Consider the following 24,479-nt stretch of genomic DNA (forward strand, 5'->3'; position numbering starts at 1 on the left):
GGAGCCTGGGGGCTCCGCCGCCCCTCCTGGGGTTCAGCCCGACGCCCTCCTCTCCGGGGCTGGGCTCTAGGGGCGCCCAGGCTTTCCCGCCAGGCTGGAGCCACCTCCTCTGGCCCGCAGCTCCCCACCCCCCCACCTTCCCCCAGGCTTTCTTCCTTTCCCTTTCCCTTTCCCTTTCCCCCTTCCTGTCTTGTCTTGTTAGAAGCCAAAACTTTTCTCTCTGTAGAGTTCCGGCTGTTCTCTCTTTAAACTTCAGGTCACATTCGTAGGTGTTCAGGATGGTTTGGAAGTTCTGTAGGTAAGTTGGGGGGACCTGGTGAGGTGAGGACCCTACTCCTCCATCATCTTCATAAATCCCCTCTTCCAGGGTATTTGAAAGACTGCTTTGTCTTGTCCTCCAAATGGTGCCTCGTAAAATCTGTATACATATTTCAACGTAATTAAAAAATAGAGCCTTTTCCAGTAGCTGTTAATAAAAAGAACGTCTCAGTTATTTTGTATCAAAGGCAATTTCATGCACTTCTTAAAAATAAACTGCTTATTCAGTCAGCATTTTCCAGTGCTCTTGAGAGGGCAGTGAGGTGCCAAGTGATTGGCCTATAAAGCCGCTGGCTAAGGACAAAGTTTCTGCTTTGAAGCTTGCACTCCGAACAAGTGTCTGGCGCAAAAGTAAATTCCATGGGGATGGATGTGGGGCTGGCCAGGCCGGCCACTGATGTGGGGTGGGGTCTTGTTCAGAGGGGTTTCCAGGTCCCATTCCCCCTTTCTGGTGACCAATGACTGAAATACCCTTTGGATTCTTGGACAGTCGTAACTTTCCTAACTCCAGCAACCTCAACTTAGTTTTACTTAATAGCTGGTGTTTAATATTGTCCTTTGTGGTTTTATGTTTCCTCCCCCCCCTTTTTTTTATTGTATAACACTCATGGCTTTCACATCCGTTTCCATGTAGAGGAACTTCAGCTGGCAACTAGACTGCAGGCAACCTCACTGAAGGAGAAAAAGCGTTTTGGGGGCATTTTTCAAGACCATGTGGTGGATACCCGACAGTACTTGGAACATGTTAGAGAGTCCACAACAGGTATGCTGGCCGTTAACGACCCAGCATGAGGGAATTGTTCACGTGAAACCTGTGCATGTTTGTGTTTAAGAGTGTGTGTAAAGCTTCATCCCATCACTGTGAGTGGAGGTAAGCTCCCAATCTGCTTACGTTGTTGTAATGGCACCCAATTTTGCAGAAACAGAGACTATTAGAGCGTCCTAGATGGACTCTCCATTTTTCTCTTCCTTTTATAGCCACTAAGACAGAATGACCCAGCTCTTTGAATGCACTGAGACTTTAGAAAAAAGAAACCTGAACATAATTACAGCATTAACATTATTCTGGCTCCCCACCCACTCACCCTGTTGGAAGCCTTGTGTTAGAGATCTTTCTTCTGATCTCTTGTTAAATATTTTAATCTTCTATTTTAACTCTTTAAATGTCTGCTTGAGTGAGGACTCCTCTAAATGGATGATACATACTCTGGACATCAGCTGTATGTAAATGTTTGTGTTTGGTGGTTAATATCCTTGTTTGGCCTAACTTTGGATTTCAGTATTGGGATATCCACATTATTTAGGTACAGTCGGTCTGCTTGTTTCATTATTGACACGTGGATTCATTTTTGCAGGCACGCTGGGTAGACCTGTAAAGCTATTCACAAACCATTTCCGAGTGACGTCCCGCCCCCAGCAGGTCACATATAAGTGCAACATTGACTATATGCCAGACATCGAGGATGGGAAGGTTCATTCAGAATTGCTTTTGCAGCATAAAGCATTTATCAGAGAGTGTCCTATATTTGATGGAAACTCTTTATTATTACCTCACAAGCTACTGTTGCAGGTTAAGTACTGTTATTGGATGTTTTCTTTTTAAATTTTATTTATTTGAGAGAGCAAGAGAGAACCAGCAAGAGGGCAGAGGGAGAGGGACAAGCAGTCTCCCCACTGAGAAGGGAGCACAACTCGGGGCTCAACCCCAGGATCTGAGATCACGACCTGAGCCAAAGGCAGATGCTTACCAAATTGAGCCACCCAGGTGCCCTAGGCATTTTCTTGACCTTTGTTCTCTTCCTCTTACATCTTCACTGTATTAAAGCAAATACCATTTTTGTACAAAGAGTTGAGGAGACCTGAAGATCTCTTGCCCATGGGATTTATAACAAAACCCACATGCCATGTGTGCTTATCACTGATGTTCTCTCTCTTTTTAGCTTTAATGAAGCTTAAAATGCTTCATTTTAAGCATTTCAGTGCTTAAAATGAATCCGAGCAAAATATATACATATTTTTACCTTTTCAGTGGCAAATATGGGTAAAATGCTGATGAAGTATTGAATAGTTTTTATCTCTTGTTCTCATCTTTCAGCAGAAACATTAGAAGGAGTTAATATTTTTTCAATAAACATCTATTTACCAAATGAATAATCTACAGAGGCTCGTTTAAGTTAAAAAAAAAAAGTAGTTGTAAATGTTTAATTCTGACTCCTCACTCTAGCCTCATAAATCTTATATTCTCCCTGCATGTGTCTCTCGGGGCAAAGCCATGCTGGTGTGTTTCATACCCAGGTGACCTATTGATTTGTGGTTCAGTAATGAGCTTATTGTCTTCGGAAGGACTGCTAGACCTTCTTGTTTTATCTTTATCTCGGAAAACGGAATTGGTCAGCTTATTGAAAAACCAGGTTATGACGCTGACCATTGAATTCATCAGCGAACTCTCACCCAACTCACCAGACTGCTTACGCTATTGCAACATTCTCTTTATAAGCTTTAGTTTTCTTGAGATATGACTGTGTTCGTGTGTCAGTGGCATTGAACATAGATATTTGCTCCTAGAATTTCATGTTCTTGACACCTCCTCATCCTGAGAGGGCAGAGGATCTTGGAGATGAAATGGGACTTGACCCTCACCTACACATGCTTAAGTTCTGTGGCCTATATTCAATGTGATTCTCCCTGCCTACCCCCATATCCTGTGCCTGGACCTGCTTGGAAGGAGGAGCATACATCGAGTATGCATGCCTATGCATATTTCTCCTTAGAGCAAATTCACTGGTTTTTTATTTTGTAGTAACAGTGGTGGACAAATATCCCAAATTGGAGGCACATAATCTATGCAAAAGATGTTTTGGTTCATTTCTGGGAATGGAGGACATCCTAACGGTCTTTCCATGACAGTTTGTTGTATATAATGGAAAGGAGGGGAAACAGAGGATAAATGGACCTTAATATCTACCTCACAATATAATTTACTTGTACTTGTACCAGGTACATTATGTGTACCAGGTACCAGGTTTATTATGTGTACCAGGTACCAGGTTTATTATGTGTACTTGTGCCAGGTACCTTATGTGTACCAGGTACCAGGCTTATTATGTGTAAGACAAAGTTGCTGGCAGATTTTCCCCCTAATGTGTCCTCATGTGTATTACCGAATGCTTAATATTCACTAAATTTTCAACAAAATTATTCTTCAATTTTTAGAATTTTGAAGCAAGTTGGTCACAACTATTCTAGCAAGCAAGAGGCCACTGAGTTCTTTGATCACAAGTTGGTATAAAATAGAGAAGGAATTAGAGAAGGAATACTCTTTCAGCAAATATTGCTGTGACCACTGGGTATCCACCTGGCGCTTCCTGACACAATATACAAAATTAACTCCAATTTCACTCCAAGATAAACTCAAAATAGACCTCAATATAAGTGTTAAAAGTATAAAAGTCTTTGAAGAAACTATAGGAGTAAATCTTCTTGACTTTAGGTGAGCCAAAACCCTTATAGGACACCAACAGAGAAGGGATGACAAAAGAAAACTATAAATTGTACTTCATGAAATTAAACACTTTCTTTCTTCAAAGTCAAAAGTGAAAAACAGTGGATAGAAAGGTGATTTGCAATTGTTTTCTCTCAATCTCATAACTTGCATCTATTTAAGTAAAGAACAGGTACAAGTCAGAAGATAACTTTTTAAAAAATGGGTAAAGGATCTGAATTGACATTTCTCTGAAGAAAATATAAAAATGATCCATAATCACATGAAAAGATACTCAATGTTATTAGCCCTGAGGGAAATGCAGAGTAAAACCACAGTGAAATAGCACTTCATACCCACTAGGATGGCTAAAATTAAAAAAGCAGATACTAAATGTTGGCAAGGATGTGAAAAATCGGAATCAACCCTCAAACGTTGCTGGTATAAATGTGAAATGGTATGATCTCCTTGGAAAACAGTATGGCACTTCCTCAACATGCTAAATATAGTGTGGCCATATGATCCAGCAGTTCTATTGCTGGTTATGTACCCAAGAAAAATGAAAACTTATGGCCATTCATGTACCAATTTTGTAGACCTGACATCATTACTCATAATAGCTCAAGAGTGTAAACAACTTGAATGTTCATCCGCTGAAACAGATAAATAAAAACATAGCATATCTATAATGAGATATATTATTTGGCAATAAACAGGAATTAAGTACAAGTATATGCTATAGCAGGAATGAATCTCGAAAGACATTATGCTGAGTGGGAGAAGGCAGTCAGGAAGGGTCACATATCGTATGACTCAATTCCTATGAAACAGGACAGGTAGGCAAACGTATAGGATGGACTTTAAACTAGCAGTTATCTAAAGACTGGGGAAGTTGAGTGGACATGAGGAGTGACTGCTCGTGGTTGTGGTGTTTCTTTGGGTTGTGTTGAAGGGTGTACAACTCGGTGAATATATTAAATATAATAAAGCTGATCTATCCTGCAATTACCTGTAGTTTTTAAAGCCTATTAATTCTTGCCTGACCCCATACTATGAATACATTAGGAATAATACCATATATTGTGAATATTCCACAGGTATAACAACAAAACCTAGAGGGTGGATTCTATTAATTGGAAGAATAATCCCAGAACTAAATTTAAAAAATCAGGTGGTGCTGAAATCACCTTTGTAGACTACTACAGGGAGGTACGCAATCTTTTATTTCAGTATATCTAAGTATTTTTCTTATTTAATCAAATATGTCTCTTATATATAACTGATAGTCACATATGTTAGATCATAAGTCATAATCTATAGGGTATTATCACTTACATGAATTGTCCGTATTTGAGTACCTTGTATATAGGTGCTTGTATATATATGTTACATAATTAGAATGGCTCCAATATGACCTCTCTCGTGAGTTTTAGAAGTGGCAATGATAGTTTTAAACATGTTGATGGATTATTGGGTTGAAAATAAAATATGGCAAGATCTCAGATATGAAGACTTCACCTACGTAGAAGTCTCAGCTCTCTAGGACTTGGTTCAAAAAGAAAAAGTGAGCAATTACCATCAGAAATGATGTCACTTATGTGCTAAATCTCATAACTCATGAATTCCCTCAATCTTTATTCACAAAGAAACAAGTAAACTTTGTGAACGAAGGTGCACTGGGTGCTGAGGTTGGTTTTCTAGCTTCGGCAGATAATAGAGAATTCAAGGAGTTACAGATATTTATAGCAAACGGAAAGAACATAGAAAAGTATAAGCTGGGTTTTTTGCTAAATTATATTAGGAATCCAAAACCTAGCTACTTGGAAGCACTGAGGGTACACAGCCATTCAAGAGTATGGTGCTATTATGGTATCATCCCCACTTGTGCTCCACGCTTAGTACTTACTTGTTTAACCTGAAAGCATGTAATGAGTGCTCATTATACAACTTGGGTATACATTGGTAAGACTACTGAGTTCTCTGTTCTTAAGGAACTTGCATCCTTGTAGCAGGAAGAGAGATGGCAGACAAGAAGAAAGCATGTATTGGGGAAAATCTATGCAAATAATCAAGAGGTGTTATGGAGAATGTCTGGTGGCTTAGACTGCTGGTCATAGAAAGCTCTGAGTAGCTGGTATGTGACTGTCAGAAAGGAGCGAGCTGTGTGCAGATTGGTGAGAAGAATTGTCTCTTACACCACTTTCAGGATGGGCATGATGTATCCAGATCCCAAACAAAGCTAGAGTGTCCCGTCAAGAAATAAACCCAGTTGTGGGTGGGACGTGTACAGGGTTGCAGGATATGATGTCAGAGGAGGACGTGGGAGCCACATTGTATAAAGTTCTGTCCACCTACACACATTGGATTTTACCGTTAAGTGACACTATACAGATAGATGAAATGGGGTACTTTATTTTATAGATGTGCGTCTAATGTACAGGGAATGCACTGTATGTGGGTAAAAAGGGAGGCAGGGACACCAGTGGGGAGGTGCTTAAGTCCATTTAGATCAGTGATAATGGTGACCTGGATTAGAAAGGGAATGGACGAGGCAGACGGGAGGACTTTTGATGGCTCAAATGTAGTGAGTAATGGTAAGAGGAGTCTCTGGCTTTATCTGAGGAAGTGAGTGGAGGCTGGCATCACTTATTGCAATGGGAGATTGTGTGTGAGGAGCTGGCTTGGGGATTGTTGGGTTGACATAGCCTCTGATGGAGTTGCAGACAGGGATATCAGGCTGATATTTGCTTGCTCATTCTCCAGATTTTACTTCAAAGGTCATTGGTTGAGACGACCTTTGAAATGACTTGGGTAGTCTTGGGATGTCCTGGGGGGAACTCAGTATAATAACAGATGGCAATCTAGTTGTGTTGTCATGAGATCTAGAAAACTCCTGAAATCCATAGATGAGCCCTTAAAAGGAAAGCACAATCCTGGCTTCCAGAAAAGCGTTCATAGTAATGCAAAGTGGGACAAGGAAATTCCTGTGGAGATGCAGAAGTTGGTGTTGTAGGAGATCCGTCTGGGATATCACAGGACAGCCATGAGAATTAAGTAGTGTGTTTCTCAAAGTTCTCGACAGAAAGAATAGCTTGTACAAAGGCTGTGCTAGTCTCAGTAGTGGGAGTGGTGATTGAGGCCCTAAAATGATGCCATGATTCTGCATACATGTATATACATATACTTGCACAAGCTCCTGCCTTAAGACTCTAGAAGCAGGGGAATGGAGGTGAATCCCAGCTGCCTTTCAAATAACTACAGAGAATTAAAAGTAGTAGTTCAGCTCCAGAGGTAAAGCGCCATGAACACTGGATTCGAAGTCTTCTTGTCTCTGGAACTCCTTTGACATTCTCAAGATACTTAACCAATCCCACCAGAATTCATGTGGCTAACTGGTGACTGATGAGGATCTCACTGATCAGCATGGAAGGATCTATGACAGACCATCACTTTATGTGGGAGAGGAAAGGCACTTTATTGTACAGGAATTGCAGCCTAGGGATAGGAGCTTCTGGATAGATGTCTTGGCAAATGCCTTTCCCTGCCGGAAAAGTTTCGATGATGCAGGAGGCATGTTTGGAATAGCTGTAGTATTGCAGCTGCAAGGAGTGACCAGGTTTGTCGTCCCCCATTAATGTGGGAATCCTCTTCAAAGTTCTTAATTACATCCTTAATTTTTTAAGGCAGTACTATAGTGAGAAATACATAATTCAAGGCTTGGTCCCGCATTTACCTATAGCAAGTTAAAGAAGCCTGGTGCAGTGACCCCAACACAATGTTTATGAGAGTCTTGTTCTCCTGGGCCATGTGTGCTTACAGGGAAAAAAGAGGTCATCCCTGGGACATCTAAAATAAGAGACTATTAAGAGTATCTTTAACGTGTTCTTAAACTTGGGGAAATAGTCTTCCTAGCACACCCCTGGGCCTCTGTTAGTGATCCAGGCTTTTTTGTACCTATTTAGGTGACTTGACTAGCCTTTGCTGACAGTCACACCAGTGTTCTTTCTCACCTCTTTTGAGCAGCAGTAGAATACAGAGGTTACCGACCTAACTCAGCCACTGTTGATCAGCAAAGGCAAATGGAAAAAGAGCCAACAGGACGTACCCCATAAGCCTATAATGCTGGTTCCTGAGCTATGCTACCTGACAGGTACTTCAGATTTATGCAGTCCTCTTAGAAGACCACCCCTTTCAAGCCCCAGATGTTATGATGTAGAAGTACAGGCTTCTCACAGTACTCCATAATGACCCAGAGCTGTGTTCTCTCCGTTGGCTCTTCCTCTTCCAGATAAAACCATCAAGGCTTCTTCACATACATATTTATTCTTGCTTGTTTAGCTATATCTTCTTAACTTTTTAAGGGTCTATCAGTTAAAATGCTAAAAGATTACAGGGTGATGAGAGACTTGGCTCTTCATATGAGGTTGGATCCAGAAAAAAGGCAGCACGAATTACGGAAACTGATGAATACTATACAAATGTTAAGTCCTATTCTTCTCTGTATGTGTTTGTGTGTATGTCCTGAAGTTGAGACCCGTGCAGAACTCTTGATATCTCAGATTCTCCAACTAAAAAACAACAGGTTGGAAGAAAATGACCTCTTGTGGGAACAACTCTATTTGTTCCATCGATGCAAAGTTAGAGGAGGTCTGGAGGGGAAGAACAAAATAGAAAGACCCTAAGCACAAATGTGAGAGTAAGGACATGACTTCAAAGTACTAGAGACCCTCTCTCTGCAACATGTCAATACAGAAGACAAACAACAAGGCATCTTAGATTAAAGGAGAATTTTGCAAATGGATCATCACTTTTGCTTATTTCCTTTGGTTTGATTCTGCGGGAATATTTTTACTTTCAGAAATAGGGAGGTACGACGGGAACTTTGACTCTGGGGTTTGAAGTTTGATACCAACTTCTTGTCCGTCTCGAGAAGGATCTTGAAAGGAGTAAGAATTTTTCAAGGAAGAACAGTGGTAAGGCAGCTTCAAAATGGTCATGTTCTAGTTACTCATGTAGTCATTTGGGGCCAAATGAATAATAATGCAGAGGACCTAAGTCAGGTCAGTAACTCTCTGCTCTCTCTTCTTGGGCTGTTTGTCCTTTCTCTAGGGGAGAGCAAGCAGGTGTTCGATTAGAATGCATGTAACACCCTTGGCATATAGTAAACTCTATAGTTTACCTTGGTTAAAGGTAAACTTTAGTTTACCTTTGGTTAGTGTTGGTGGACATCTCTTATGGCAAAACAATCTGCCAAGTATATCCTTAAGAGTCAAATAGCTAGAATCCAAACAATCCAGAGTAACCCGTGATAGAATCCCAGTATTACTTACCACTATCTTAAGGAAAGAATATTTAATTCAGTTATGACCAAAGTTTAAAATTGTAACGTTTCAGTAGGAAGTAGCAAAAATTTGCAATAGAAAGGCTCTTTGTTGGTATTTCTTTAAAAACTGAAGTCTTATACTGTGTCTTCCAGTTTGACTCCCATCCACAGTTTGCAGATTGGTCGAGAGAGACCAGAAGTGGACCCTTACTCAATGTGAAGTCACTAGATCATTGGCTAATACTCTATCCTACGAGAAATTATGGAGCGGCTTCATCCTTAGTACAGAGTCTACGGAAAGTCACACCCACCATGGGCATAGCTATGAGAGAGGCAAAAATGTAAGTAGAGCTGAAATTAAGATCTATAACAACCAATCTTCAAATCAGAGGTAAAGTGGAGTCAGACGATATTAAATTATAGGAATTGGTCACTGTATTAAAACCATGGAGGTTTGTAAACAAAGTCTAATCTATTCCAATTAACTGTAAAATAGGCTTTGGGGATATATAGTTTGTGGCTATTGGGATACATGCTGAGGAAGCCAGAAATTGAACTTATTTTTGTTTTAAGAACAAACTTTCGGGGCACCTGGGTGGCTCAGTCAGTTAAGCATCTGACTCTTGGTTTTGGCTCAGATCGTGCTGGGTGCTCAGTGGAGAGTATGCTTAAGATTCACTCTGTCTGCCCCTCCCCTTATGTGTGTACGTGCACAAGCTCTCCCTCAAATAAGTAAATCTTTCACGACCATTAGTTAAAAGTAATTTTTTTTTAACATTATACCTTGTTTTTATGTGGTGCTCCATTGGCTGCATAAAACGTTTGTTACATATTTGCCTTTTGAATACAGATGATATATACTTATTTTCTAGGCTTGAAGTAAGTGATACAGTCCAGTCCTATACAACTGTCTTAGAAAATCATGTTTCCTCCAAAACACAGATGGTAAGTGTCTATTTGATAGCACTTCCTTTAAAAACAACAACAAAAAAAGATTTTATTTATTCATGAAAGTGACGGGAAGACAGGAGAGACAGGAGAGACAGAAGCAGGCTCCATGCAGGGAGCCTAATGTGGGACTCCAGGATCACACCCTGGGCCAAAGGCTGGCACTAAACCACTGAGCCACCCCGGCATCCCATTGACAGCAGCTTGCTGTCTTACTTTGTAGTGTTATAAATCTCATCTGTTTAATTTTGAGTGGTAGACACTCAAAATCTATCTCAAGTGCCCTTTCTTTGGCAGGGACTTGTCTTCAATTTCTGTCCTTTCCTGTCTCTGAGGCTGTCAGCCTGTTCATGGTCTCTGACCTTTCAACCATGTTCACTGGAGAGTGGGCAGACACTTTGGGAGAAAGTGGCCTCAATTGCTGAGATCACCTCTCTGGGTCCCTACTTCTTTCCTGTCTTAACCTAATAACTCTTTATGACCTTGTTAGACTGGCTGAGCCCCAAACAGGCACAGTCCCTGTGTTTTCATCAGTTTGAACAGCTCTTCTTAGGAGGAGACTGGCCTATGCTATTCCAGAAGCTGAAATTGTAGGATACGTTAGCTGATCACTCTCTGAATACTACTCAGAAATCATCACAGAAAAATTAGAATCTAGATTTTGCAATTGTACTTAAAAGCTTGACTTATTGAGCTATTGAAATATACATATATGTGTATATGTATATACATAAATTTATATACATATATATATGTATATTTATATTTGTGTATATATATAAATAAATGGAGGTGTGTGTGTGTGTGTGTGTAATCTGTACCCAAAAGATTAGGTGCTTTAAGAAAAGCATATCTGAACCTTAATGCACTAAGCGCAGTGAACCAAAACAAAGTAGAATGAAATAAACAAAAAGCAGAAACTAAACAGAATGACAGATCGAAAGCAAGAAGTGTTAAAACTTGGTGTTGTCAAGATTGAAGAAAACAGTCTGAGGGAGGCTTGGCAACATTAAGAACAAGGAGAGTTCATGATTAACAGATTTGCTAGAGGTTAAAGAAATATCAGGAGATGGGGCACCTGGATGGCTCGCTCAGTCAATTAAGTGTCTGCCTTCAGTTCAGGTCATGATCCTCAGGTCCTGGGATCGAGTTCCACTTCAGGCTCCCTGCTCAGTGGGGAACCTGCCTCTTTCTCTCCTCCTGTGATAGCTCTCATTCTCACTCTCTATCAGATAAGTAAATTAAAAATCTTAAAAGAAAAAGTAGAATACCATGGGCCTAGGGTGACAGTAAGCCTGAAATGCAATCTTCAGAAAAAGAAACAGTTAGTGTGGTGAATTATAGGAAAAATAATTGCAGATGAAATGTAAAAAAAAAAGTACAAAATGCATTTGATAGAATTCCACATTCATTCATGTGAAAAGAAAATTGTAAAATGAGAAAGGAATTTCCCTAGTCTGATTGAGGATTATCCCCAAAAAATCTTCCTAGAAGCATCATCATGTTAGAAATAATACATTGAGGATCTTCCATTATAGTTAGAAAGCAACCAAACAGTAATTGCTCTTTCTTATGATCCCATGTCCTGTTGGAGGTCTGAGCACATGTTAGAAGTCTTGCCCTGCTGCCTGTACATCAGACAGTTTCCATAACTCCTGAGCTTATTTGCTTATCCCCACTAGTAAAATGGGGATACTAGTCTTGATCTCAGTAGGTTATTGAAGAATTAACTGAGTCAAGTACAATGGTTGGCAAGTGCTCTCACAGCACCCATCATGTAAGTGGTGACGTTCCTGATGATGGTACGTTTCAGTCTGTGCTTGTTAACCCTCTGTGTCAACTTCATGATGAACTCCTAGAAACAGAATAGCCAGGACGTAAAGACTTTGCAAGTGCAAGTGATTCATGCATATTGCCCGTGCCTGGCTCCTAGGCTCTTTCTTCTTCCATATGCTCACCTTCGCCATTATTGAATGGAATGGGATTCCAGACCCTTTACCCTCCTGGGCCAGCTGTGGATTGAATGAACAGACTCTGTTCCTCCACCTAGGTAGTTTGCTTGACGTGACATCCACTTCTCCCATTACTGTGGTTTCATGTCCTAGGTAGTCTTGTTGCTGCTTTCTTTCAAGGTCCTTTGCGTGCTGTCCAGTGAAAAGAAAGACCTGTATGATGGCATAAAACAATACCTGTGTGTCAATTGTCCGACCCCAAGCCAGTGTGTCGTGGCACGGACCTTAGACAAACCCCAGACGCTGATGACCATTGTGACAAAGATTGCCCAGCAGATGAACTGCAAGATGGGAGGAGCCCTCCGGAAGGTGGAGACAGGAGTACGTTGGATTTCATTGCCTTCTCTTTATTTCACTTGTGTTCAGTGGAATTTAAGACTCAACCATCTTAAACGCAATTGCTTAATTGTGCTTCTATTGTGTTCTAACTCAATGTCTTACCTTTTTTTAAAAATTTCAGTTACAGAATGCGATGTTCATTGGTATTGACTGTTTCCATGATATTGTAAATCGGCGGAAGTCAGTTGCAGGCTTCGTGTCCAGCATCAATCAAGAATTGACGCAGTGAGTGGGCGTAGGCAGACATTGTGTAGATGGTAACTAGCTGTAGGCCAAAGAGGAGAGGTGGGCCTAACTAATGTTTGTTGACAAGGGCCATGGGCAGGGTATTCTCTCCCTCTTCTGGCAAAGTTATGCTCCAAATACATTTGATGTGGAAGGATCTATATCATTTTTCTGTTGCTGCTTAACAGATGATGACAAACATGGCAGCTTAAGAGGACACTCCTGTGTCTGCGTGTAGGTGTGTCAGGCAGCCATCAGGTTGGCCATGTTGGCCAAGCCACAACCTCCTCTGGAGGCTTGAGGTCCTATTGCAAGTGCACATATTGTGGCAGAATCTTTTTGTTTTGTTTTGTTTTGTTTTGTTTTGTTTTTGTTTTTGGTAGATGAAGGACAGAGGTCCCCATTTCCTTGCTGGCTGCCAGCTACAGACCTGTCTCAGCTCCTGGGACTTCATCCATATTCCTTCTCGAATGCCCTGCTCCCCCAGAGCACACACTCCTTGTTCTGCTTCAAATCTCTCTTCCCCCTTCTGCTATCTTGCTTTTTCAGGGGGTTATGAAATTAGATAAGGTCCATCTGGAAAATCTCCCCTAAAGCCAACTGTGACATAGGACATAATCACAGGGGCGATACAATAGTCACAGATTCCAAGCGTTAGATTTCTGCTCACTGGGGGCTCTGATGATCAGTGAGTCTCCCCATTAACACATGGGGAAGGACTCAGGCCCCACATGGGGAAGACAGACCTAGGAATACAATCAGAATCCTATAGGTACAGGATCTGCTCTTCACAGATCTATATGTAATGGATCTGCCGAAGAAGATATGCTTCCATATCTCATGTTTCTCCCTTGCTCCAGGGATACTTTTGTTTTCTGTGCTTAGAGTAGAACCTACCTTCAAAAGAGTTTGCACATTCTTCAGTTTAGTTTCTTGAGCATTAGCACGTGTATAACCATCACCAGTCATTTTTATGCTTCCTGAGAATTGTGGCCCCCTAGGTATAATTACAGAGTATTCTTTAAGGGGGTCCATTTTTATTTTCATGAATGGCATCAATTATTCCAGTCTAGTTCCAGTTCTAGTTTAATATAATACTGGTTTGCTTTTTTGGTAGAAGGGCATGTGGAAAATAATGTTTCAATCATGGGAAGAAATTAAGCTCTCATTCAGTTCATTTTTTAATTTTTAATTCTTTTAAATTGGAGCTCAATTTGCCAACATATAACACCCAGTGCTCATCCTGCCAAGTGTCCTCCCAGTGCCCATCACCCAGTCACCCCAACCCCCACCCACCTCCCTTTCCACTACCCCCCATTTCCCAGAGTTAGGTGTCTCTCATGTTTTGTCACCCTCACTGAGATTTTCACTCATTTTCTCTCCTTTCCCTTTATTCCCTTTCATTAATTTTTATATTCCCCAAATGATTTCATTCAGTTCATGAATAATGTTGAAATCTTGCTTTTTGGCACAACATTTCCACTGCTCTGTTCTCAGCATTTGAACATACCATGATTTCATCTTGTAGACTGTAAATTCTGGAAAAGAAGCAGACAAATGTATTATATCATGTCAGGTCATTGTAATACTTTGAAGCAATTAAAAAAAAAACAGGGTATAGAAACTTGAGACCAGTATTGCTTGATCTGTTGGGTAGTGGTCAAGTAAAAATTACTGCTCCAAAGCAACTGGTTCCCTCAAACCATGATTATGGATGAACCATTGTTTAAGACCTCAGCCTGAAAGCGGCAATCTCCAGTAACACTGGTTATTTATTTTGGGTGTCCACCATGAGACAGCAGTAGTCCTGCACATTGAAGTGCGTGTAATTTGTACCAATGTTAGTGAATGCTTCCATATTCCTATTTGTGTGCATTCACAATTTTAATGAATGCCTAGGGTACTGGAAGAGACCAATGCTTCGATATCGGCAGAGGCATCAAAGAATGGATTCCTGACTGTATCTTCAGCTACCCATAGTGACTCTCCCCTCCCCCCCCACCACCAGAGGTTCTAGATTAACTCAGGATGAAAAATAAGGGAATTTTAAGACTCCCAAATCTCAAACTGACAGCTTATTTTTCTCCAAACAGGTGGTTCTCTCAGTGCATTTTCCAGGAGTCGGGTCAAGAGCTTGTGAACGGGCTTAAAACCTGCTTGGAAGGTTAGTGTCCCATCAAGATTGGTTGCCTGACTCCATCCGGTAGTTGTCTGCCAGCGGACACACTGTCCCCCCGGAGACGTCTGGCAATGCCTAGAGATGCGCTCTAGGATGGGATGGAGGTGGGATGGAGGTGCTACTGGCCTCCAACTAGCGGGTAGAGACCAGGCATGCTACAGAAGACAGCAACACCCATTCTGCCCCCACAAAGAATTATCTGGGTCAGAATTTCTGTAGTGGTGCTGTTGAGAAATGCTGAGCTCACGTGAAGACCAAAAGGCAGTGAATGTGTCCTGGAGGCTACAGGATTGAAAGAACATGAACCTAGAAGCTGTTACAAATAGCAGTGGCCAGTTGGTTCTGAGTTACGGCTTATTCACCCGTGTTTCTGGTTTCCTTCCAGCTGCCCTGAAGCTCTGGTGTAAACATAATCAGTTTCTACTACAGGAAACTGTGTATCGGGATGGAGTTGGGAATGCTCAGCTTCAAGCACTGATGGATCATGAAGTCCCACAGATTGAGTCCTCCTTGAAATCTGTGTACCCTAAAGACTCTGGGTATATAAATTGTAAAGTGCAGATTGTGTAAACTCTACATTTCAGTCTCTGAAAGGAATATCACAGTTATGATCTGTGAATTAAGAGAGAGAGCATGGCATAGAGGGCATCAGTTGCTGGATGGGGAATTCATTCTTTGACTTTCTGGTCCACACCCAAGTCAGAGGACAGAGCAGAACTAGAACGTTCCGGATTGTGTTCTCCCCATGGAACCCCCTAAGAACCTGTTCCTTTTTTTCTAATCTCCCTGCAAGCCTTGATGTAGGAGGGCTTGTTAAGCTCGGGTACTTATTAAAATCCATAAACACAGCCTGGTGATGGTTTGTGTTTAGTCAACTTCTTTATTCTGGAGTTTTGTAGGTCCTAGGGCTGGGGAATGCCTCTCCTCTGCCTCCTCTGCTTGTCACTGGGGCCTGGTTCCCACCACAGATAGAAGCAGCCCCAACCTTGTGAGGAAGTTCCTCCCCCTAAGATGTGAGTGGCTGTGAATAGAAACCTCTCTTACTGCTTAAGTCAGGCTCATGGAGCTAGGACAGTAAAGTTGGTGTGTGGGGGGACTATACCTCCCGCAGGTTCTTCTTAAGGAATCCTGTGTGTGTGGTGCTTCAAGTAGTTTGCGTGATCCTAAATAAAGCTGACTTTATTTGAAAAACAAACTTGAATTTTGGGGAATGACAGGTTCATGGACTAACCTCCTGAATCAGTTGGATTAGGCCTGTTAAAAAAAATAATAAATTTCAGATGGATGGAAGAAAGCGGAGTAGAGGTCCTCATGTCAGCTGGTCCCTCAAAATTAGCTACATAACTATCAAGCCATCCTGAACACCAATGAAATCAAGCCGAGTTGTAAGCAAGAATGGCTGAGTGTACAAATAGAAAAGTGAAAAAATGAAGCGGAGTATGGAGAAGTAAAACGGAAAGGGATATATTAGAGGATAATGGGTGGGGTGGGGGAGGGAGCACGTGTAAGCCAACTTTAGGAAAGTGAAAGTGCCCCCAGGTTCAAATCTGGGCCCTTAGAAGTGTGCTCCTCTAGAGATGTCCCTGCCTGAAAGGAACTCATTGGTGAAAGGGTGCAGAACCACAGGTCATTGCGGGGGGGGGGGGGTCTCAATATTCCTGGAGGCCAGAAAGCACTCAGGTGCCTGAGCCAGCAGAGTTCCCAAGTACTGGTTCAGATGAGCAAGCCTGCGAGAATGTTCAGTTTGTGGTGCCATCAACCACGATCCCCCGCCGGGCCAGGTGACCCCCGTCCACACTGGCCTGGAACACAGCCTCCACCTTCCTCTGGGAGAGGAAGAGTGGGTCAGCATTGGCCCGGTTGAACGTTCTCCTTGTGGGGGGCCAGCAACCACAGAAAGGGACACACCTCCCGTTCCTCCAGGAAGAGGCGGGGAGGGCAGGAGCGGCAAAGACTGCCTGAGGAAACCTAAACATTGCACATTTCTGCGTCCCCCCAGGTCCCCTAGGAGAGAATTGGAGTAGGCAGGCACCATCGGAGTCTGCAGATTGGTCAGTCACCACATCCCTCATCTCTGGGGCTGGAGATCAGGGTGTGGTCTTTTTGCCTCTCACTCCCCAAAAAGACATGAAAGGTTTCAGGGAACAAAACCCTCACAGAGCAAACAGCCTGGCCCCCTGACAAGGTCGGTGCAACACCACCCAGGCACACACACCTGAGAATCTGTGCAGCAGGCCCTTCCTGGGAGGATCAGCTGGAAGGACAGGTGACCAGCACATTTCCTGACCAAACAGAAGTGGAACCTCTAGCACTGGGGAACAGAGCACAGCAACTCAAGGTTTTCCTTGTATGATTCCGTTTTCTTTCAAGATACAGTCATCCTCTATTTTTTCCTTTATTCTCATCTCACCTAGTTTCTTGTTTTATCAAGTCTTCTTTTTGAAATCTTTCCTTTTTTAACTTGTATATATTATTTATTTATTTATTTATTTATTTAAACTTTTATATTTTAATGATGTATTTTATTTAAAAGATTTTATTTATTTATTCATGAGAGACACAGAGAGAGAGGCAGAGACACAGGCAGAGGGAGGAGCGGGCTCCATGCAGGGAGCTTGATGTGGGACTTGATCCTGGCACTCCAGGATCACGCCCTGGGCCAAAGGCAGGCACCAAACCGCTGAGCCACCCAGGCGCCCCTAATGACATATTTTAATATTACTTGAGAAATGGACAGAGCAAAGGGGCAGACGTTTCTCGAAAGAGGACCTACACGTGGCCAAAAGGCACGGGAAAGAATGCTCCACAACACCTGTGAACAGGAAAATACAAATCAAAAGCACAATGAAGTACCACGTTACACTGGTGAGAATGGCTAAATTTAACAACGAACGTTGGCAAGGATGTGGAGAAAGGGGAACCTTCCGGCCCTGCTGATGGGAAGGAAACTGGAGCAGCCACTCTGGAAAACAGTGCGAGGGTCCTCAGGCAGCTTAAAATAGAGTTTGCTATACAAACTCTACTTATCTAACACTTTGTGATACAAAGTGTCTCCTCTCAAATACCACCCTTGTCTCCCCAGATGCACCTCAGTCTACAGAGCAGAAGTTGGTTGCTGTGCAGCTGCATTCACTTTGAAAGCTTTATGAGGATGCCCGTTGCCATGGTGACGGGAAACACCTCTGACTTTCTTCCCACCTGTCACTCTTTGAGCTGAGTGAGTGAGAAGTGAGTAGGTGCTCAGCTCTCTACCTGGCGTCGTGACAATGGGCAATCTCAATTCTTTACTCTGCGATGGTATGTTCCTAAAGATCTTCTGAATGCTCTTTGCTACCAACTGGATGGTTAACTCTTTCTCCGACTATATTTCTCATTGTTTAGTTTCCTCTCCCCAAATTGTCATGCGGCGTTATACGTACGTGTTTTCGTTTGTTCTATTGCTCCATTTCTGTTTTTCGTTATTCTACCAAACTAACTGCCTTGAATATTGTGCCTCCGTTTTGAAAAAATGTCTTACTCCCTATTATATCCTGCAGCCCTCATTTGTCATCACAAAGGACCTCACAGGGGGAAATATGGCCACGTCTATTTTCAGGTTTCGTTAGTGTCCAAAATTACACATTCAAAGTATTCATTTCAGAAATTAAGTGCAAATCCAGAAAGGTTGATATGGAGGATACTTGTCATTGTTTTATCAATGCTTTACAATGTCTTCCTTGCGTTTTTTCCCAAAATGGGGATCGAGTTCCGTATTTGCAGGGGCACGTTGCTACCTTCATCTGAATGGTTGCCCAAAAGTCCCCCTGTGAATATGAATGTCTCTGATTCCATTTATGCCCCAAACACATATTTCCTGTTACCCTTTGGGCATTTTCCAAAATTACACTTTATAGAGATATCAATTTTATGCTATCCCTCATCCCATTCCTCCCCTCTTAAGGTGTAAGCATGGTGAATATATGATATTATTCTCAGGTGTGCAACAAATAGCCAGTCTTTCTACTTGCGTGGATAATTGGTTAATAAACTAATGACTGAGAGATAACCATGTAAACACTTATTAGTCATTCTCAAAGAAAAATAGGTGATGCACACAGTTGAGTAGAGAAAGTAAATTTTACAGATGTGGAGAATGGCAAGCGTTTGCACTTAGGAATGTCGCTTGAAAACAAAGAGACTTCATTAGAGTTGTTTTCATATAACGTCTTACTCAGTTCTCCTAAACTGCCCTCCAGAACTCTGTCCAAAAGCTAAGCTGTGGTTTATCCGAGGACATGCCAAGGGTCACCAGGCACTGTTTTGAGGCACGTATATTAGTGTGAGGAATAATTAATGCACAGTGACCTTGTCTCACACGTTTTAAAACACAAGAGTTGATACTAGTGACTCTACTTTCCTGCACACTACTATGCATCACATTTGATGTGCTGATCATGACTCAGGAATTGGAACGTCGTGCAGGATAGTCAGGATAGATCAAGGGTCCCAAGAGTATATTCAGGGAGGAAGCAAATAGCTTTTTTTTTTTCAAGGCCTCCAATTCTGTGAATACTAAATGGTGTTAAGGTAAAATACTTGTATTTAGGCAAAGCCAGTTTGCGTTACAAGGCAATGGTCTGGGAAGTCAGATTCCCAGGGTTCAATCTAGCTCTGGAACTTGGGAAACGTGAGATGTCAGACAGGATATTTAGCTTCTACTTAACCTTCCTGATCACTATCCATACCTTTATTCATTCAATGCTCATCAAACACATATGTGATGTTTTGTTGACACTCCCTCCTCCTCAGGTGGGGAAACAGAGACACAGTGATGAAGTTCATGAACTCCGAATTAAGGAGCCAGGATATGAATCCAAGCTTAGAGTCCAAAACTCATATTCTAATTAGTGAACTAAACTGCAATGATGACTCAGGCATGGAGTTATTGGTTACTGTGCAAAGGATCTTTAGCGTCTGTGTGTATGTCAGGAAGGACTTGTTGTGCCAAGGGAAATCCCAGCACTGTCTACCATTATGAGGTCACCTTCGTGGTTACATAGCCCAGGGAAGCTCTTGAGCCATAGTGGTAAAGATCTTGCCATAATCACTAGTAGGAAAAGGACATAGGAGGCTGGTCAATTCCAAGTCATAGTTCTGGTCAGTTAAAGCATGATTATGGTCAGCATAAAGCTATGATAGTGGTAGGTGCAAAGCCATGGTTGTGGTCGGTTTGCAGATTCTGAGGGTTTGGAGGCACCATTAGATAACCTGGTCTAAGTCTGTCAGTGCTGAGCACGTGACCTCGATCCGCTGAGAATCGAGGACTTTCTTTCATGGTATGTGATGGCATTGTCTGTATGATGAGCGCTAGTAATGGTGAAATGAGAGCCTACCCCTGGGACAATGAAGATCAGACTCAAGGGCCAGGTTATGGTTAGCTTGGTATCCATTCCCCGCTCATTGCTATTTGCTTGTACAGCTGAGATACAGAGCTGACCAGTGCCCGGCCATCAGTGTCATGGCATGGTCTGACCTCAGGCCGTGGCACACATACAATAAGAATTGGAAGCAGAGTGGAGACTGCCCGGCTGGCTCATTAGTGGAGAATGCAACTCTTGATCTAGAGTCATGTGTCTAGTCTATGTTGGGCATGCAGCCTTCCTAAGGGAAAAAAAAGTGATAAGACACATGTGGTAGTATGTCTGATAACACATTCACCCTGAGGCCTAAAACATGCTTGAATGTCATGAATTCACAATAACTGTTCAACATGTTTGGTCAGTTGAAGAGAAGAAGCTACTTCTTGGCAGAGCCCTCATGGGACAGTATGTTTGGAAAATCCTGGGTTCTGAGTCAGCTTGGGAGAAGTCCACTGGTCACTGAGGGCGAGTCCACTGGTGCCCAGGAAGGCTTCATGGGAACCAGATGGCAGTGTGAGCACTGGGGGAGGATGACCACAGTTGGGCTTCCCGTTGCCATTTCCAAGAGCTTGACTTGGGGGCAACTGCTTTGTGTTTTGGGTCAGGGATTGAAACCGGGAGGTGGATGACTCCGTTAGGATGTGAACTTTACTCTTGGCTCAGGCAGTCCCCCTTGTTGTGGAATGTCTTGCACAGGGAACTTAGGGCAGGAGGATTTGAGAAAGAGACTGAGGCAGCCCTTGGTTCAGGGGATCAGAGCATGATCTCCGGGACCCTAGGCAGATCTGAAGTGTTCAGGGAACTCTCTCCCCAGGGAACCAACTCACGTCCTGTCTCGGACCCCTTCCTCATCAGTATTGTAACTTTTGGCAAGTCATCAACACTATGCACTGCGTTCTCAATGACTATGTTGTTCTGTTTTGCATATTGTCTCATCAAAAGAAAGGTATGTCCCCACACAGTGTCTGCTAGCGAATTTCTTGTTCTTTGACAGTAAGTGCATTTGATATCCTCTAATCTCTTCCTGATTTCAAGCATATAATACAGCGTTGCTTATGACAGGCCCTTGGTTGCAGATAGAATTCCAGAACACATTGAATTTGTATCATTGAAGCTTTGTATCCGACCAGCAACATTTCCCCCTTTGTCCCTCCTTCTAGCTCCTATTCTCTTTCCTGCTGCTGTGTGTTGACCGTGCCAGTGCACATATAAGTGCCATCATGCAGTATTTGATTTACATGGCCATGCATGTCATCACAATTCTTGAGATTTCCTTCCTCTTACCTTGCGATAATATTTCATTGTAGAGATAGACTAATCTTTTTATCCTTTTGTTCATCAATGGACGTGAAATCATTGCTTTTTTCTTGGGTGTGCTGAAAGGTGCTGCAGACACTGCACAAAATCTCTGCAAAATTCAGCTTTCAATATTTTGTGAACTATTTGCCAAAACTCAGATTTCTAGAATATACATCAGACCTTTTTAAATACCTGGAGGGGTGAGACTCCATATTGTGTTTCATTGTAAATTTAGCAGATTATATTCTCAGTCAGGAACCATAAGCATATGGCAACTCCAGGCCTTTCTGCACGGCATGCTGACTCAGGTTGCTCTGCAAGGCAAATGACCAGTAATAAGATCAAAGTTTGACCTCTGATAAGGTTATCACTCATCTTCAATGCTCTTCTAACAGCTGCACCAGTTCACATTCCCACGTACAGTACAAGAGGGTTCGCTTTGTCCGCATCCTCTCCAACATTTGTGGTTTCCTGTCTTGTGACTTTTCCCCATTCACACTGGTGTGAGGTGGTATCTCATTGTGGTATGGATCTGTAGTTCCCTGATGACCAGCGATGCGGGGCATGTTCTCATGTGCTTGTTGGCCGTGTCTCTGTCTTCTCTGTGAAATTTCTGTGAGTGTCTTTTGCCGGTTTCATGATTGGATTGTTTGTTTCTTTGCTCTAGAGTTGAATACGTCCTTTATAGATCTTGGACACTAGCCCTTTATCTCAGAGATCGTTTGCAAATACCTTCTCCCGTTCTGTAGGTTGTCCTTTACTTTTGTGGACTGTTTCTTTTGCTGTGCAGAAGCTTTCGATCTGGGTGAAGTCCCAATAATTCCTTCTTGCTTTTGTTTCTCTTGCCTTCGCCAATGTATCTTGCGAGATGTTGCTGTGGCCAAGTTGAAAAAGGGTGTTGCCTCTGTTCACCTCTAGGATTTGGATGGATTCTTGTCTCACATTTAGATCTTTCATCCTTTTTGAGTTTATCTTTGTGTGTGGTGTCAGAGAATGGTCTAGGTTCCTTCTTCTGCATGTGGGTGTCCAATGTTCCCAGCACCATTTATTGAAGAGACTGTCTTTTTTCCAGGGATAGTCTTTCCTGCTTTCTCGAATATTAGTTGACCATAAAGTTGAGGGTCCACTTCTGGATTCGCTATTCGGTTCCATTGATCTATGGGTCTGTTTTTGTGCCACTACGACACTGTCTTGATGGCCACGGCTTTGTAGTACAACCTGAAATCTGACATTGTGATGCCCCCAGCTGTGGTCTTCGTTTTGAATAGTCCCCTGGCTCTTTGGGGTCTTTTCCGGTTCCACACTTGAATCCTAAGATGGTTTGTTCCAGATCTCTGAAGAAAGTCCATGGCATTTTGATAGGGATTGCATGAAATGTGTAAATTGCCCTGGGTAGCAGGGACATTTTCACAATATTAATTCTTCCTATCTATGAGCATGGAACATTTTTCCTTCCCTTTATGCCTTCCTCGATTTCTTTCAGGAACGTTCTGTGGTGTTTAGGGTACAGATCCTTTACCTCTTTGGTTAGGTTTATTCCTAGGTAGCTTATGCTATTGGGTGCAATTGTAAATGGGACTCACTGCTTAATTTTCAAGGCTCTTCTAACAACAACCTGTCAGTCAACAGCTCTTTCTATGTCCTTTTTTTTCCCAGGATCTGCTATGGAAACAACACAACCAGAACCTAGCAGAAAACCTGGGGACACCTGCCCAGGAATGCAGATTAGACTATTAAACATCTGCTGCGGCTTACAAGTAGAACTATCACTCGAACCATCAAAAGGTAACATGAAAATTGATTCATTAAATAGCCTCAAGAAATCTTGTCCTAAGGGCACCTGGGTGTTTCTGTCAGCTAAGTTTCTGCCTCCTGGTTTTCAGCTCTGGTCATGACCTCAAGGTCATCAGATTCACCCATATTCAGCATGGAGCCTGCTTTGTACTCTTTCTTCCTTTCCCTCTGCCCCTCTCCTCCTTACACTTGCTCTTTTGCTCTCTCGACACAAACAAAACAGAATCATTATTCAGTTTTGCTCGGGGTGCCATTGTAAAGACAAACCTCCTAAGCTGTATTCTTTATGTTTCATGTGTCCACATCTTAATTTAAAAGGTCAGTCATTAGTTTGTGGTCAAAATAGTGAAATCGCATTGAGAACTCTAATTTGGTCAGATTTAATGGGAGGGGTTGTGAAGATAACATTTGGACATACTAGTCCGTGTTAAATATTAGCAAAATGTTTTCTGTTTCTACATTTTTTTATTGGAGTTCAATTTGCCAGCATATAGCATATGCTCAGTGCTCATCCCGCCAAGTGCCCCCATCCGTGCCCATCACCAGGTCGCCTCAACCGCCCACCCACCATCGCTTCCATTACCCCTTATTCAGTTCCCAGAGTTCGGTGTGTCTCCTGTTTTGTCACCCTCACTGATATTTTCCCTCCCTTTCTCCATTCCCTTTATTCCCTTTCACCAGTTTTTATATTCCCCAAATGAATGAGACCATATCAAGCGTGTCCTTTTCCGATGGACTTATTTCACTCAGCGTATGTCCCTCCAGGTCCGTCCACGTCGGATCAAATGGTGGGTATTTGTCGTCGCTCATGGCTGACGAATAATTCCGTTGTAGCCGTGGACCACATCTTCTTTATCCCTTCATCTCTCGATGGACCCCGAGCTCCTTCCACAGTTTGCCTACTGTGGACGTTGCTGCCATAAACAGCGGAGTGAAGGTGTCCCCGCATTTTTCCGCATCTGCAGCTTTGGGGTGAATCCCCAGCAGTGCAAAGGCTGGGCCATAGGGAAGATCTGTTTTTAACTCTTTGAGGAACCTCCACACACGTTTCCAGAGTGGCTTCACCAGTTCACATTCCCACCTACATTGCAAGAGGGATCCCGTTTGTCCGCATCCTCTCCAACATTTGTGGTTTCCTGTCTTGTGACTTTTCCCATTCCCA

The 24,479-nt window shown here is 42.5% G+C and overlaps 1 protein-coding gene and 1 long non-coding RNA gene across 10 annotated transcripts in view; both read left to right on the plus strand.

The window, feature by feature from the left end:
- The first annotated feature begins 947 nt into the window (after nucleotides 1–947).
- On the plus strand, nucleotides 948–16,026 carry LOC140619512 (piwi-like protein 1). The gene is made up of 8 exons (XM_072802977.1): nucleotides 948–1,081; nucleotides 8,658–8,772; nucleotides 9,276–9,463; nucleotides 9,995–10,067; nucleotides 12,203–12,403; nucleotides 12,543–12,646; nucleotides 14,740–14,810; nucleotides 15,211–16,026. Exons 3-8 carry the CDS (start codon nucleotides 9,435–9,437, stop codon nucleotides 15,393–15,395), a joined length of 663 nt encoding a protein of 220 aa, XP_072659078.1. The 5' UTR covers nucleotides 948–1,081; nucleotides 8,658–8,772; nucleotides 9,276–9,434; the 3' UTR covers nucleotides 15,396–16,026.
- A 1,947-nt stretch (nucleotides 16,027–17,973) lies between these two features.
- Nucleotides 17,974–24,479, plus strand: part of LOC140619513 (uncharacterized) — a 28,356-nt gene continuing 21,850 nt past the window's right edge. For 5 of the 9 annotated variants that reach the window (XR_012019387.1, XR_012019393.1, XR_012019391.1 and 2 more), the window contains exons 1-2: nucleotides 17,975–18,122; nucleotides 23,180–23,308. This is a non-coding gene — a long non-coding RNA (uncharacterized lncRNA). Of the gene's footprint in view, nucleotides 18,123–19,879; nucleotides 20,141–21,038; nucleotides 21,171–23,179; nucleotides 23,309–24,479 lie in introns of those variants that run through there. The other 4 variants (XR_012019389.1, XR_012019392.1, XR_012019388.1 and 1 more) reach the window with 4 other exon arrangements.

Source organism: Canis lupus, chromosome 27, assembly GCF_048164855.1.
Source record: "Canis lupus baileyi chromosome 27, mCanLup2.hap1, whole genome shotgun sequence".
In the NCBI taxonomy this organism is placed as follows: domain Eukaryota; kingdom Metazoa; phylum Chordata; class Mammalia; order Carnivora; family Canidae; genus Canis; species Canis lupus.

Bases quoted from the DNA above. Each gene is read 5' to 3' on its own strand.
- LOC140619512 (XM_072802977.1), top strand. From the start codon at position 9,435: ATGGGCATAGCTATGAGAGAGGCAAAAAT. The intron at 10,068-12,202 runs GTAAGTGTCTAT...CTTTCTTTCAAG, and splicing joins TTTCCTCCAAAACACAGATG to GTCCTTTGCGTGCTGTCCAG. The intron at 14,811-15,210 runs GTTAGTGTCCCA...GTTTCCTTCCAG, and splicing joins GCTTAAAACCTGCTTGGAAG to CTGCCCTGAAGCTCTGGTGT.